Below are 15,000 nucleotides of genomic sequence, written 5' to 3' on the forward strand. Positions count from 1 at the left end.
TCCTTGCGTTGATACAATATCTAAAACAGGCTCTGGTGACTTTTTAGCTTTTGAAAAGAGCATTATCTTGGTTTTATCCACATTTAAAAGAAGCTTTAGTTCAGAGAGCTGAGTCTGAATAATGTTAAAAACAGCCTGTAATTTAACAACCGCCTCCTGAATGGAGGAACCTGCTCAGTACATCACGGTATCGTCCGCATAAAAATGTAAAGTAGCTTCATCCACATTTTCACCTAAACTGTTGATATATATGGAGAATAAAAGTGGACCTAAAACAGAACCTTGAGGAACACCATTAGCAATGTTTAACCACTCAGAAGACAGCCCATCAAAGTGAACACATTGGGACCTTTCAGAGAGGTAGTTCACAAACCACCCCACTGCATGGCTGGATATGCCAGTACTGAGTAGCCTCTGTTTTAAGACACGATGATCAACGGTGTCAAACGCTTTGGAAAGGTCAATAAACAGAGCTGCACAACTCTGTTTATTATCTAGCATACTAGTAATATCATTTACCACTTTCATTGTTGCAGTGATGGTGCTATGTTTCTTCCTGAAGCCTGACTGATGTTTAGACAGGATATCATTTATACATAAAAACTCCTTTACTTGTTCACTCACAAGTCGTTCGAGCACCTTAGCCAAAACTGACAATTTAGAGATTGGCCTATAGTTATTTAAAATAGTTGCCTCCCCTCCTTTCAGTAGAGGCAGGACATAAGCAGACTTCCATACTTTAGGAATTGTATTTGTGCTGAGGGAGAGGTTAAAAAGAGAAGTAAGAGGTGGAGCAATAAAATCTGCAGCTATCTTTAAAAAGAAAGGTTCTACGTTGTCCGGGCCAGCCGGTTTCTTAGGATCTAACTTGGATAAAGCTTCATGGACAATACCAACAGTTAAAGGAGTAAAACTGAAAGGGTTTTCCAGACCACATTGTTCAGAGTCAAGGACTGGAGCGTTCACAGAAGCAGAAGCACAGTCAGTGACAGAATCAAACAGAGAGCCACAAGAGACAAAATGCTTATTAAAGCAATTTAGCATGGTGGCCCTGTCTGATATAATGCCAGATGCTGTGGTGAGGTACGGAGGTAGCTCATTTGGGATATCACCAGTGGAAATCGATTTTATGGCTTTCCAAAATTTACTAGGATTATTCAGGTTTTCTGTGGTAACTGACAAATAGTACTTTGACTTAGCACTTTTGACATTTGAAGTAAAGCTATTCCTTAGCTGCCTAAAGCGTAGCCATTCTACCTCTGAGCCTGATTTCCTAGCCTTTGCCCAGGCATTGTTTCTCTCATGAAGGAGACTGGACATTTCAGCAGAAAACCAGGGATTGTTTCGTCCCTTCACTCTAAATTTACGCAGAGGTGCATGTTTATCTATAATTTTTATAAAACCAAGATAAAAATAAGACCATGCAGTTTCTACATCAGCACACAGATCGATTTTTCCCCAATCAAAATCAAACAGATCATGTAAAAAACCCTGCTCCACTAAGTGTTTTTTATCTCTCTTTGTGATGATGCGTGGTTTAACTTTTTGGACCTTAGTGTCCCTAATTGTGGCTACAACACAGTGGTCACTCACATCATTAGCAAATACTCCCACAGATGAGTATTTATATGGAACATTTGTTAAAATTAGATCAATTAAGGAGGATTTATTTGGGGACTTAATATTTGGGCGAGTAGGACTGTCTATAATCTGAGTAATGTTCAAAGAGGTACACAGGTTTTTAAAATCCTCTGACACAGAAGTTAACCAATCCCAATTAAAATCACCAAGCAGCACTATTTCCTTGTAGGAAAGTTGAGATAACAGTTTTGCCAATGAAGATAAGGAGTCCTTGACAGCCGAGGGGGCCCTGTAGCAACCCACCACCATGACCTGTTGACCCTTTGTTACTTCGACATTCACAGCTAAAAATTCTAGTTGTTTACTAACAGATTTGGAAACCATTTTTGTTACACAAAACTTATTTTTCACATAAATGGCAACGCCACCACCTTTTTTAGGACGGTCAGTGCGATATACATTGTAACCATTTATGTAAATGTCAGAGGCCAAGATCGATTTGTCTAGCCACGTTTCTGATAAGACAATGACATCAGCATCAGTTGAACTCGCCCAAATACGGACAAAATCTAATTTAGGTAACAGACTGCGCACATTTAAATGAATTAAACCTAACCCCGATCTAGAACTAAAATCAGCAGGAGTAGCTATTTGACTAAAACTACCAGGTGGACCCGGATTTGGCTGTACATTTCCTGATAGTAACAACAATAAAAATACCAAGCACCTTTTCCTCTTAATCAACACACATACATTTTCAGCTGTTCTAGAGTCACCAGCAAACTTCGCAAAAGTGAGATTAGAGTTCAAAAAACAATTCTGAAGGACCATTGTGGCAGGCATGTGAGAAAGACAGACATTTGACGAAATGAAACTTGGCACAGCCATTAAAGAGGACCAACATTCCACAATCAGCAAAGGAGAAGTGCTCACTATCACACATTTTTTCAGATTTGTGAACAATATTTGAGAGAAATGGTTATTTTGTGTATTTAGAAAATGTTTTAGATCTTTGAGTTCACCTCATTAAAAATGGGAGAAAAAACTAAAGTGTTGTATTTATATTTTTGTTCAGAGTAGTTACCCAGCATCATTGCATGTGTTCACAAAGAACTGCATTTACTACATGTTTAGTCAAACTGTCAAACTTTTCCAATCTGTCAGACGGTAAAGACGTTCTGCTTTGAAGAGTCCTCTCTGACCTGCAGCCTCTGTTCACAGACAGGTCAGCATTAACCTGCAGCCACAGGCACTGAGGAACAGTGCTGCACCTCCCGCCCCCTCCCTCTAACAGTAACATGGTGTTCACTTTAAAGAGGCCTCTCTGACCTGCAGCCTCTGCAGAGTGTCCTCCAGGATCTCCACGTCTCCCTCCAGCTGGGTGTAGCAGCCCAGCGTCTCCTGCTCCTCCTCCAGCCAATCCTCGAAACTCTGGAGGTCCCGCTGGTACTCCAGGTGGGACCCCACCAGCTCCTCGGCTCTGCACACCGCACTCTGAGCACCACAGGGAGCACAGGATATCAATTATTATTAACTTCTGTGTTTACTGCAGCCGATGCTTTGGAATTCAACCGCAATAATTACTTTGCATTTCAATGTCTCTAATGCTATGCACTAGAATGTGTGTCAAAACTACCCAAAACTGATTTAAATACGAAATGCAATTCTCCTTTAATATCCTGCTGATGGATCTCCCCTGCCTTCTGTCAACATGTGTTTACACCCTGTGTTGTTGTGTAAATATATGATTTTAAAACAGCTGCACAACACTGTATCTAATACTGAACATGTTGTATATATATATATGTATGTATGTATATATATATATGTATATATGTATATATATATATGTATGTATGTATATATATGTGTGTACCCTGGCGTTGTCCCTGGCGGCCTCGTAGCGCTCCTGCAGCTCCTGCAGCTCCAGCTGGTTCACGTAGTTCTCAGAGAGGTTCCCACTCTTCACAGAGATGGTGTCCAGCAGAGCGCTGTGGCTCAGAACCTCCTCGTGCAGCAGCTGCAAACACAAACAGAAGATCACAAATCAAATTCTCTGCCACCAACTTCTGAATGACTGAAAATGGTGATTAATATTCTTGTGTTGAAGTGTCTTTGAGGAAGTCTTGTTCCAGCAAAAGGAAACTAAATGATACTTATTAAATATTACGGAACTTGAGACGGGTGGTCCATTCTGAGGGTTTTCATAGAATCACGCATTCCAACATATTGGATTTTACAATTATGTAATCAGAATATTCTAATTTGGGCAAGTCCAATGGATGTCTAGGCCCCCGAAACATAAGACAAACAAAATGACTTGTCTAGAATAAATGATGAAGGAGTTCGGGTATCTCTCTACCTTAGTAATACATATACCTTTCTTTCAGTTCTCATTCGTACTTTACACTTTAAATAAGACATTTCTCACACAATGCATTCAAGAACATGTCATGAAACTGGCTTGGCCTTATAGAGGAAGGACCAACATGGCATGCAAGGCTGTGGCTCAGTGGGATAGTGCGCTGAACTTAGTGTGCTGAACTTTGACTCAGAGGGTCAGAGGTTCAAACCCCACTGCAGTCAGCATGTCGTTGTGTCCCTGAGACCCTTCACCCCAAAGTGCTCCTGTGGGGATTGCCCTCAGTATGTAAGTCTCTTTGGATAAAAGCGTCTGACATGTGATAATAATAATGATGCATATCTATCAAAGTCTGCTGGGACTGAACCATCTCCAGGTGGAGGGGCCAACCTGTGCTCTAAAGGATGTTCTCTGGCACGTTAGAAGGTTCATCTGGGGACACCAAGCTAATCAGCTGCTCTCCCTGGGTGAAAGGACGCATGCGGTAGAGAGTGAGGTGATTGCAGTACGAGTGGAGGCAGGTGTACGGCACCTTTCAACACGAGGCAATCATTTGACAGAGCATGAAGGAAGGGAGCAGCAGAAACATATTATTAAATGGTATTTAAAAGCAAAGATAATAAAACATGAATAGTTACAGTGTGAGATGTGAAGAGTTTAATTCAGAGCAGCGGCAAAAAGAAAAGCTTCAGCCTGGACTCCAGAGTAGTTAGATTCGCAGCGGACCGGCAGGATTGTGGGAGTTGGATGTTTGGAGCATGATAACTGAATGGGTGAGGGCTGCAGTACCTTTGCTTTGCTCAGGTTGGCAGTCTTGTCTCTCATCTCGGGACACAGTTTGTCCTCGGGGTCCAGACTGTCCTCCACCCGCTCCACCCAGCTCACAAACTGCTGCACGTCCTCCTGGTAGCTGGTCCACTGAGACAGGGAGCCCTCCAGCTGGCTGTGGGTTACAGCACAGTGTGATCATTCAACAGTGTGCTTCTATAACTTTGAATGGAACCTGAGACGGGATCTTAACGGTTAGAAACAGTCCCTTGACGGCGTCTTTCTGACAGGTTGCCCATCTCTGTCTCTTTTAGAGAAGGCACCGTGGGAATTGTAGTCTTTTAAACCGTGTTGACTACAGACGTCACGACCAGGTGGCCTTTTTTATAAAAACGAAATGCAAGCTCTAACAACTCCATCCATTTAAATGATCCGTTGGTCCACACGCAGTCACAAGAGATAGTTGAGATTTGCTTTATCTGACGACGGCTCTAATTCAAGATCCAAGTCTCTCTCATCGTGAGCTCAGCAGCTACCGGGTAGATGAGAGCCTGAAGTCCTCCTCCAGCAGAGCAACATGAATATATACAGGACATAGAACTAATAAAACAGATCAAATAGAAATAGTGCAAGAAGAGTCTGCATACAGGAATGTGATCTATAGATAAAGACAGATGCATGTTTGTGGATGTTCTTCACAGAGTGCAGGTGTTTCACAGTCTCATGGCCTGTGGGATGGAGCTGTCTCTGAGTCTGGGGGTTCATCGTTCTGCAGAAACATATCAGGGGTAGCTTTCTAAAATAAAAACGACTGAAGACCTGGCGAGGCAGAGCAGCATTTAGACGCAGTGGAAGTTTGTAGACTAGTCAAACAGTGTAGGAGCCATTTCCTTACTTTATATTCTTGTATCACTTAGAGTAGATTTATAGCATGAGAGTGTGTGTATTTGCAGGTCGGGTTTTGCAGCATATATTCAATCGGGACATTCCTTTAGTTTCTCTCTCAGCAACAAGCGTCTCTTCACCGGTCAGCCAATCACAGGCTAAAGGATAACACTGATGGATATGGTGGTCACTACAGACAGTGCTGTCAGTATCTGCAGCGCTCACCTCTTGCAATGGATGGAGGCGCACAGCAGGTGGTCCCAGGACTCCTTCAGCTCCCGGAGGTTCTCCTGCAGGACAGGAACCCCCTCAGCTGAGGTGTTCCTCTGCACGGACTCTCCTCGAGTGATCAGCATCTTCAGCTGGATCTCCTTCTCCTGACGGGCACTCAGCAGCGCCTGCACATTCACCGCATGTCACTACTTACAGTACATGTTCCAGATCATACTTCCATAAGGTTACCTGTGTGTGTGTGTGTGTGTGTGTGTGTGTGTGTGTGTGTGTGTGTGTGTGTGTGTGTGTGTACCTCCAGCTTGATCACCCTGCTGTCCAGCAGCTGCTTGTCTGCAGTGGGGGTGCAGTAGGTGGTCAGAGTGTGTCTGGTGTCAGAGATCCAGTCCTGAAGCCCCTCCAGACCCTCTGAGAACATGTGGTGCTCTGAGGAGATACGCTCGATACGGGAGGCCTTCTCCTGCACACACACACACACACACACACACACACACACACACACACACACACACACACACACACACACACACACACACACACACACACACACACACACACACACACACACACACACACACACACACACACACACACACACACACACACACACACACACACACACACACACACACACACACACACACACACACACACACACACACACACACCATTATTCCTGTTTATACATACAGTTATTGGCTGTGAGTTTTTGGTGTCATTTTGGTGACTTTTTAAGACGTGCAGTGAGATATCAGTGTCATTATTCTACAGGTGCTTTTTACAGTAACTTTTTAGTTAGTGTCTCAATCCCCAGAGAAGCAGTAGAAGAACCCCCCCGTGCACAGCAGCTTGCAGGTTGCAGGTTGCAGGTTGCAGGCTACAGGTTGCAGGCTGCAGGTTGCAGGCTACAGGTTGCAGGTTGCAGGCTGCAGGTTGCAGGTTGCAGATTGCAGGTTGCATGCTACAGCAGAATTGTACCTTGGTGAGGCTGGTCAGCGCCAGGTACTGAGCAGAGAGCTGAGACGCTCGGTGGATGAAAGCCTTCCCTGCAGCGTGGTCGTCCCACAGCCGCTGGGCCTTCTCTCTAAGAGACCTGAGCTGAAGATCCACGGAGGACAGATCCTCCAGGACACTCTGATCAAAGCAAGCAGAGGAGGAGAGCAGACAGCAGGTTACACAGAGCAGACAGAGAGCAGACAGAGAGCAGACACAGAGCAGACACAGAGCAGACACAGAGCAGACACAGAGCAGACAGCACAGAGCAGACACAGAGCAGACAGCAGGTTACAGAGAGCAGACAGAGAGCAGACAGAGAGCAGACACAGAGCATACACAGAGCAGACACAGAGCAGACAGCACAGAGCAGACACAGAGCAGACAGCAGGTTACAGAGAGCAGACAGAGAGCAGACACAGAGCAGACAGAGAGCAGACACAGAGCAGACACAGAGCAGACACAGAGCAGACAGAGAGCAGACACAGAGCAGACAGAGAGCAGACACAGAGCAGACAGAGAGCAGACACAGAGCAGACAGAGAGCAGACACAGAGCAGACACAGAGCAGACAGAGAGCAGACAGAGAGCAGACAGCAGGTTACACAGAGCAGACACAGAGCAGACAGAGAGCAGACAGAGAGCAGACAGAGAGCAGACAGAGAGCAGACAGAGAGCAGACACAGAGCAGACAGAGAGCAGACACAGAGCAGACACAGAGCAGACAGAGAGCAGACAGAGAGCAGACAGCAGGTTACACAGAGTAGTCATTTAAAATATTGAATTTGAAAAATGAAGTAGGAGCTGTAGACACTGTTAGAGGTACATGAGAGCAGCAGACAGATGGCAGCCTGTCAACAGGAAGCACATGGCTGTTAGTCAGCTGATGGCAGAGCTTTCTAAAAACTAGCAGTGATTCTCTAACGCTGAACCAGCTGGATGGAGTCTCTGCAGATGTGGGCACTGCGGTTTCTGCAAGCTGAATCTGGCATTTTAAACTAGCAGAAACCGCTCACTGATGATCTGAGGCTCTGATGATCTGAGGGTCTGCTGCACCTGAACATGATGATGGGGGGGTTATTACCTGCAGTTTGTGCAGCTCCTGCTTCTTGGCGCTCAGGTCGTGCAGCCGGCTGCAGCTCTGATGCACCGACAGCTCTGTGGCGTCCAGGCTCTCCTGCAGAGGCTCCGCACTCTCCTCGAAATCCCTCATCTGAGACAAGACCGTCTGAGAGACACAACTCAACGTTAAGATAACAACTAGGGAAATGATTGAGGATGGATAATCATGCAGCTCTTTAATATCCTGCATGTGACCAAATACATCAGAATAAACCCCTGAACAACGGTTACACCTTCACAATCAGGGATCTTTTGAAAAATGGACAAAGATTGAATTTGACAAGACTCAATGTATGCCAAGATCTGCAATAACAGGCACAGCTAATCCTAAAATCCTACTCTCTCATTCAACGTGTAAGAAATAGCAAAACGTGCAAAGGACTCTGAAGTGAACAGTCGCCTGAAAGCTGAAGACAGGAACATTGCAAAGAAGTATTTAGTTTAAAGAAATAAGATGTTTCCCTGACTTAAAGGTGGGGTAGGTAAGTTTGAGGAACCGGCTCGAGATACACTTTGTGTTATATTCCATGGAATACTCTCAACATCCCGATAGCAATGAATATCTGAAGTGCTTTGAAGCCGTGGCGCTGTAAAAAGCACGACCAATCATCTGAGACGGTTAAAGTAACTGGATGGCCTACCTGCCTGTCAGCCTTCCATCTGTGCACAAACTGATCTCTGCCCTCATTGGTCATGTGCGCGTTCGTGTGTGTTGGAGGAGGGGCTCTGTAAGGAAGTGGCAGATTTGCTCCGGCTGTGTATTTTCTAATTCTAGCGCACTCGAGCTGGTTTCTCCAAAATTACCTACCCCACCTGTAAACTGTATTAAAAAAATGCTTTGATTCATATCGACAGGTGTGTATTCAGGTGTGTATTCAGGTGTGTATTCAGGTGTGTATTCAGGTGTGTATTCAGGTGTGTATTCAGGTGTGTCTTCAGGTGTGTATTCAGGTGTGTGTTCAGGTGTGTAGTCAGGTGTGTAGTCAGGTGTGTATTCAGGTGTGTATTCAGGTGTGTATTCAGGTGTGTAGTCAGGTGTGTAGTCAGGTGTGTATTCAGGTGTGTATTCAGGTGTGTATTCAGGTGTGTATTCAGGTGTGTATTCAGGTGTGTATTCAGGTGTGTCTTCAGGTGTGTCTTCAGGTGTGTCTTCAGGTGTGTATTCAGGTGTGTATTCAGGTGTGTATTCAGGTGTGTATTCAGGTGTGTCTTCAGGTGTGTCTTCAGGTGTGTATTCAGGTGTGTATTCAGGTGTGTCTTCAGGTGTGTCTTCAGGTGTGTATTCAGGTGTGTATTCAGGTGTGTCTTCAGGTGTGTCTTCAGGTGTGTCTTCAGGTGTGTATTCAGGTGTGTCTTCAGGTGTGTATTCAGGTGTGTATTCAGGTGTGTCTTCAGGTGTGTCTTCAGGTGTGTATTCAGGTGTGTCTTCAGGTGTGTCTTCAGGTGTGTATTCAGGTGTGTATTCAGGTGTGTCTTCAGGTGTGTATTCAGGTGTGTAGTCAGGTGTGTATTCAGGTGTGTCTTCAGGTGTGTCTTCAGGTGTGTCTTCAGGTGTGTATTCAGGTGTGTATTCAGGTGTGTATTCAGGTTAGGGCTGCAACGATTAGTCGACATAATCGACGACGTCGATCATAAAAATTCGTCGACGCGGAATTTTAGTGTCGACGCGTCGTATAAAAACAATCAGAGAGCCGGTAACGTTAATTCAAAACTGCGCAAATGTTCATTTGTAACTGCAATGCACTACAGGAAGTGCTGGGGGCAGTATACTCTCCATTGTCTGCCATGACTGCATTCTGTACTAACAACAAAGAAGAAAGAATACGAACGATGGCGGAAAGGAGAGAGAATGAGGGTGATGAAGAGCTCAAAAAAGCGAGACCGAGAGTTTCGAAAGTGTGGGAGTATTTCACAGACGACAAGCCAAAGAAGTCAGTGAAATGCAGAATTTGTAAAGGGGAATTGGCATTCCACGGCAGCACTACAGTGATGCACGAGCATTTAAAACGCAAGCACCCTGGAACCGTGAGGACTGCTACTTTGGATCATGGGTAAGTTTGAGCAAGTTAGCCATAGTCATGTTTACGTTAGCTTACATGTTGGAAAACAGAACGTCTCATGGTTAATGCTTGCTAAGCAAACGCTATTTCAGTTATGTTGAGGCTGCGTGTCCACCAACGAGCTGCTAAACAGCGCCAAGCTTACAGCGTAGTAGAGCACACTAGAGCTTTATGGACGCTGTAATTAATTCCAAACTTAAAATAATAATTAACAAGGGTCTGCGAAATGACAAGAATAAAATGCGATTGAATTGATCCTGGGAATGGACAACAGGGTGACATTCACAGGTGTGCAGACTTGAGGTAGAACATGCACTGGAGCCCGGAAAAGGAGCCGTGCCCACAGGAAGCAGAGATGGAGGGTGTGACAGAAATAATCGTTAGATTAGTCGACTAATCGAAAAAATAATCGACCGATTAGTCGACTACCAAAATAATCGTTAGTTGCAGCCCTAATTCAGGTGTGTATTCAGGTGTGTGTTCAGGTGTGTCTTCAGGTGTGTATTCAGGTGTGTAGTCAGGTGTGTATTCAGGTGTGTCTTCAGGTGTGTCTTCAGGTGTGTATTCAGGTGTGTCTTCAGGTGTGTATTCAGGTGTGTATTCAGGTGTGTATTCAGGTGTGTATTCAGGTGTGTCTTCAGGTGTGTCTTCAGGTGTGTAGTCAGGTGTGTCTTCAGGTGTGTCTTCAGGTGTGTCTTCAGGTGTGTATTCAGGTGTGTATTCAGGTGTGTAGTCAGGTGTGTCTTCAGGTGTGTCTTCAGGTGTGTATTCAGGTGTGTAGTCAGGTGTGTCTTCAGGTGTGTCTTCAGGTGTGTCTTCAGGTGTGTATTCAGGTGTGTATTCAGGTGTGTATTCAGGTGTGTATTCAGGTGTGTCTTCAGGTGTGTATTCAGGTGTGTATTCAGGTGTGTCTTCAGGTGTGTCTTCAGGTGTGTCTTCAGGTGTGTATTCAGGTGTGTCTTCAGGTGTGTCTTCAGGTGTGTCTTAAGGTGTGTATTCAGGTGTGTATTCAGGTGTGTCTTCAGGTGTGTCTTCAGGTGTGTCTTCAGGTGTGTCTTCAGGTGTGTATTCAGGTGTGTATTCAGGTGTGTATTCAGGTGTGTGTTCAGGTGTGTATTCAGGTGTGTAGTCAGGTGTGTATTCAGGTGTGTCTTCAGGTGTGTATTCAGGTGTGTATTCAGGTGTGTATTCAGGTGTGTCTTCAGGTGTGTATTCAGGTGTGTGTTCAGGTGTGTAGTTAGGTGTGTAGTCAGGTGTGTATTCAGGTGTGTCTTCAGGTGTGTCTTCAGGTGTGTCTTAAGGTGTGTATTCAGGTGTGTATTCAGGTGTGTCTTCAGGTGTGTATTCAGGTGTGTATTCAGGTGTGTGTTCAGGTGTGTATTCAGGTGTGTAGTCAGGTGTGTATTCAGGTGTGTCTTCAGGTGTGTATTCAGGTGTGTATTCAGGTGTGTATTCAGGTGTGTATTCAGGTGTGTGTTCAGGTGTGTAGTCAGGTGTGTAGTCAGGTGTGTATTCAGGTGTGTAGTCAGGTGTGTATTCAGGTGTGTATTCAGGTGTGTATTCAGGTGTGTATTCAGGTGTGTCTTCAGGTGTGTCTTCAGGTGTGTCTTAAGGTGTGTAGTCAGGTGTGTAGTCAGGTGTGTATTCAGGTGTGTAGTCAGGTGTGTATTCAGGTGTGTATTCAGGTGTGTATTCAGGTGTGTATTCAGGTGTGTAGTCAGGTGTGTATTCAGGTGTGTATTCAGGTGTGTAGTCAGGTGTGTATTCAGGTGTGTAGTCAGGTGTGTATTCAGGTGTGTCTTCAGGTGTGTCTTCAGGTGTGTATTCAGGTGTTTATTCAGGTGTGTATTCAGGTGTGTATTCAGGTGTGTATTCAGGTGTGTCTTCAGGTGTGTATTCAGGTGTGTATTCAGGTGTGTCTTCAGGTGTGTATTCAGGTGTGTATTCAGGTGTGTCTTCAGGTGTGTCTTCAGGTGTGTATTCAGGTGTGTATTCAGGTGTGTCTTCAGGTGTGTATTCAGGTGTGTCTTCAGGTGTGTCTTCAGGTGTGTATTCAGGTGTGTCTTCAGGTGTGTCTTCAGGTGTGTATTCAGGTGTGTATTCAGGTGTGTCTTCAGGTGTGTATTCAGGTGTGTAGTCAGGTGTGTATTCAGGTGTGTATTCAGGTGTGTGTTCAGGTGTGTCTTCAGGTGTGTATTCAGGTGTGTAGTCAGGTGTGTATTCAGGTGTGTCTTCAGGTGTGTATTCAGGTGTGTAGTAGTCAGGTGTGTATTCAGGTGTGTATTCAGGTGTGTAGTAGTCAGGTGTGTATTCAGGTGTGTATTCAGGTGTGTATTCAGGTGTGTATTCAGGTGTGTATTCAGGTGTGTATTCAGGTGTGTAGTCAGGTGTGTATTCAGGTGTGTATTCTGGTGTGTATTCAGGTGTGTATTCAGGTGTGTATTCAGGTGTGCCTTCAGGTGTGTCTTCAGGTGTGTCTTCAGGTGTGTATTCAGGTGTGTATTCAGGTGTGTAGTCAGGTGTGTATTCAGGTGTGTATTCAGGTGTGTATTCAGGTGTGTCTTCAGGTGTGTATTCAGGTGTGTATTCAGGTGTGTATTCAGGTGTGTATTCAGGTGTGTATTCAGGTGTGTATTCAGGTGTGTAGTCAGGTGTGTATTCAGGTGTGTGTTCAGGTGTGTCTTCAGGTGTGTATTCAGGTGTGTAGTCAGGTGTGTATTCAGGTGTGTCTTCAGGTGTGTATTCAGGTGTGTAGTAGTCAGGTGTGTATTCAGGTGTGTATTCAGGTGTGTATTCAGGTGTGTAGTCAGGTGTGTATTCAGGTGTGTATTCTGGTGTGTATTCAGGTGTGTATTCAGGTGTGTATTCAGGTGTGTCTTCAGGTGTGTCTTCAGGTGTGTCTTCAGGTGTGTATTCAGGTGTGTATTCAGGTGTGTAGTCAGGTGTGTATTCAGGTGTGTATTCAGGTGTGTATTCAGGTGTGTCTTCAGGTGTGTATTCAGGTGTGTATTCAGGTGTGTAGTCAGGTGTGTATTCAGGTGTGTATTCAGGTGTGTATTCAGGTGTGTATTCAGGTGTGTATTCAGGTGTGTCTTCAGGTGTGTAGTCAGGTGTGTATTCAGGTGTGTATTCAGGTGTGTATTCAGGTGTGTATTCAGGTGTGTATTCAGGTGTGTAGTCAGGTGTGTATTCAGGTGTGTATTCAGGTGTGTCTTCAGGTGTGTATTCAGGTGTGTATTCAGGTGTGTATTCAGGTGTGTATTCAGGTGTATGACCTGCAGGCTGTTCTCCCGGTGGTGCAGGCTGCTCATCATGTTCCTCCAGTCCTCTCTGAAGGAGCTCATCTTCCCTCGGACCGCCTCCACCCTCTCCTTCTCTGCAGCGCTGCAAAGGAGCTCCCCGCTGCGCTGCACGGCCCCCAGCTGCTGCTGCCCCGCCTCCCTGTCGCTCAGGAACTCCTGGAGCATGGGGAGGAACACAGATGAAGCATGGGGAGGAACACAGAGATGAAGCATGGGGAGGAACACAGATGGAGCATGGGGAGGAACACAGAGATGAAGCATGGGGAGGAACACAGATGGAGCATGGGGAGGAACACAGAGATGAAGCATGGGGAGGAACACAGATGGAGCATGGGGAGGAACACAGATGGAGCATGGGGAGGAACACAGGTGGAGCATGGGGAGGAACACAGAGATGAAGCATGGGGAGGAACACAGATGGAGCATGGGGAGGAACATAGAGATGAAGCATGGGGAGGAACACAGATGGAGCATGGGGAGGAACACAGAGATGAAGCATGGGGAGGAACACAGATGGAGCATGGGGAGGAACACAGGTGGAGCATGGGGAGGAACACAGATGGAGCATGGGGAGGAACACAGATGGAGCATGGGGAGGAACACAGATGGAGCATGGGGAGGAACACAGATGGAGCATGGGGAGGAACACAGATGGAGCATGGGGAGGAACACAGGTGGAGCATGGGGAGGAACACAGATGGAGCATGGGGAGGAACACAGATGGAGCATGGGGAGGAACACAGATGGAGCATGGGGAGGAACACAGATGGAGCATGGGGAGGAACACAGATGGAGCATGGGGAGGAACACAGATGGAGCATGGGGAGGAACACAGATGGAGCATGGGGAGGAACACAGGTGGAGCATGGGGAGGAACACAGATGGAGCATGGGGAGGAACACAGATGGAGCATGGGGAGGAACACAGAGATGAAGCATGGGGAGGAACACAGATGGAGCATGGGGAGGAACACAGATGGAGCATGGGGAGGAACACAGGTGGAGCATGGGGAGGAACACAGATGGAGCATGGGGAGGAACACAGATGGAGCATGGGGAGGAACACAGATGGAGCATGGGGAGGAACACAGATGGAGCATGGGGAGGAACACAGATGGAGCATGGGGAGGAACACAGATGGAGCATGGGGAGGAACACAGAGATGAAGCATGGGGAGGAACACAGATGGAGCATGGGGAGGAACACAGATGGAGCATGGGGAGGAACACAGGTGGAGCATGGGGAGGAACACAGATGGAGCATGGGGAGGAACACAGATGGAGCATGGGGAGGAACACAGATGGAGCATGGGGAGGAACACAGATGGAGCATGGGGAGGAACACAGATGGAGCATGGGGAGGAACACAGATGGAGCATGGGGAGGAACACACAGGTGGAGCATGGGGAGGAACACAGATGGAGCATGGGGAGGAACACACAGATGGAGCATGGGGAGGAACACACAGATGGAGCATGGGGAGGAACACACAGGTGGAGCATGGGGAGGAACACAGATGGAGCATGGGGAGGAACACACAGGTGGAACAGGAAGGTAAACATCTCTGAGGTCAGGACAGAGGTGGAGGCTTTGAGAGGCTGCAGTTAGTGCCTCGTTCACAGCAGGTTGGTCCATACCTCCAACACTAACAGTATGAAACAGAAACATGTGAAACACGAGGCTCCACCAAAGTCATTCT

General features: G+C 46.2%; 1 protein-coding gene across 1 annotated transcript in view; it reads right to left on the bottom strand.

Moving 5' to 3' along the window:
* Nucleotides 1–15,000, bottom strand: part of syne1b (spectrin repeat containing, nuclear envelope 1b) — a 165,932-nt gene that overhangs the window by 112,866 nt on the left and 38,066 nt on the right. Inside the window, exons 22-29 of the mRNA XM_079692895.1 lie at nucleotides 13,277–13,459; nucleotides 7,904–8,047; nucleotides 6,806–6,961; nucleotides 6,123–6,287; nucleotides 5,822–5,994; nucleotides 4,733–4,886; nucleotides 3,458–3,601; nucleotides 2,911–3,075 (exon numbers count right to left, since the gene is read on the bottom strand). Of these exons, the coding sequence (XP_079549021.1) occupies nucleotides 2,911–3,075; nucleotides 3,458–3,601; nucleotides 4,733–4,886; nucleotides 5,822–5,994; nucleotides 6,123–6,287; nucleotides 6,806–6,961; nucleotides 7,904–8,047; nucleotides 13,277–13,459 (1,284 nt within the window). The remainder of the gene's footprint in view (nucleotides 1–2,910; nucleotides 3,076–3,457; nucleotides 3,602–4,732; nucleotides 4,887–5,821; nucleotides 5,995–6,122; nucleotides 6,288–6,805; nucleotides 6,962–7,903; nucleotides 8,048–13,276; nucleotides 13,460–15,000) is intronic.

Source organism: Notothenia rossii (genome assembly GCF_949606895.1).
Source record: "Notothenia rossii genome assembly, chromosome: 7".
NCBI lineage: Eukaryota > Metazoa > Chordata > Actinopteri > Perciformes > Nototheniidae > Notothenia > Notothenia rossii.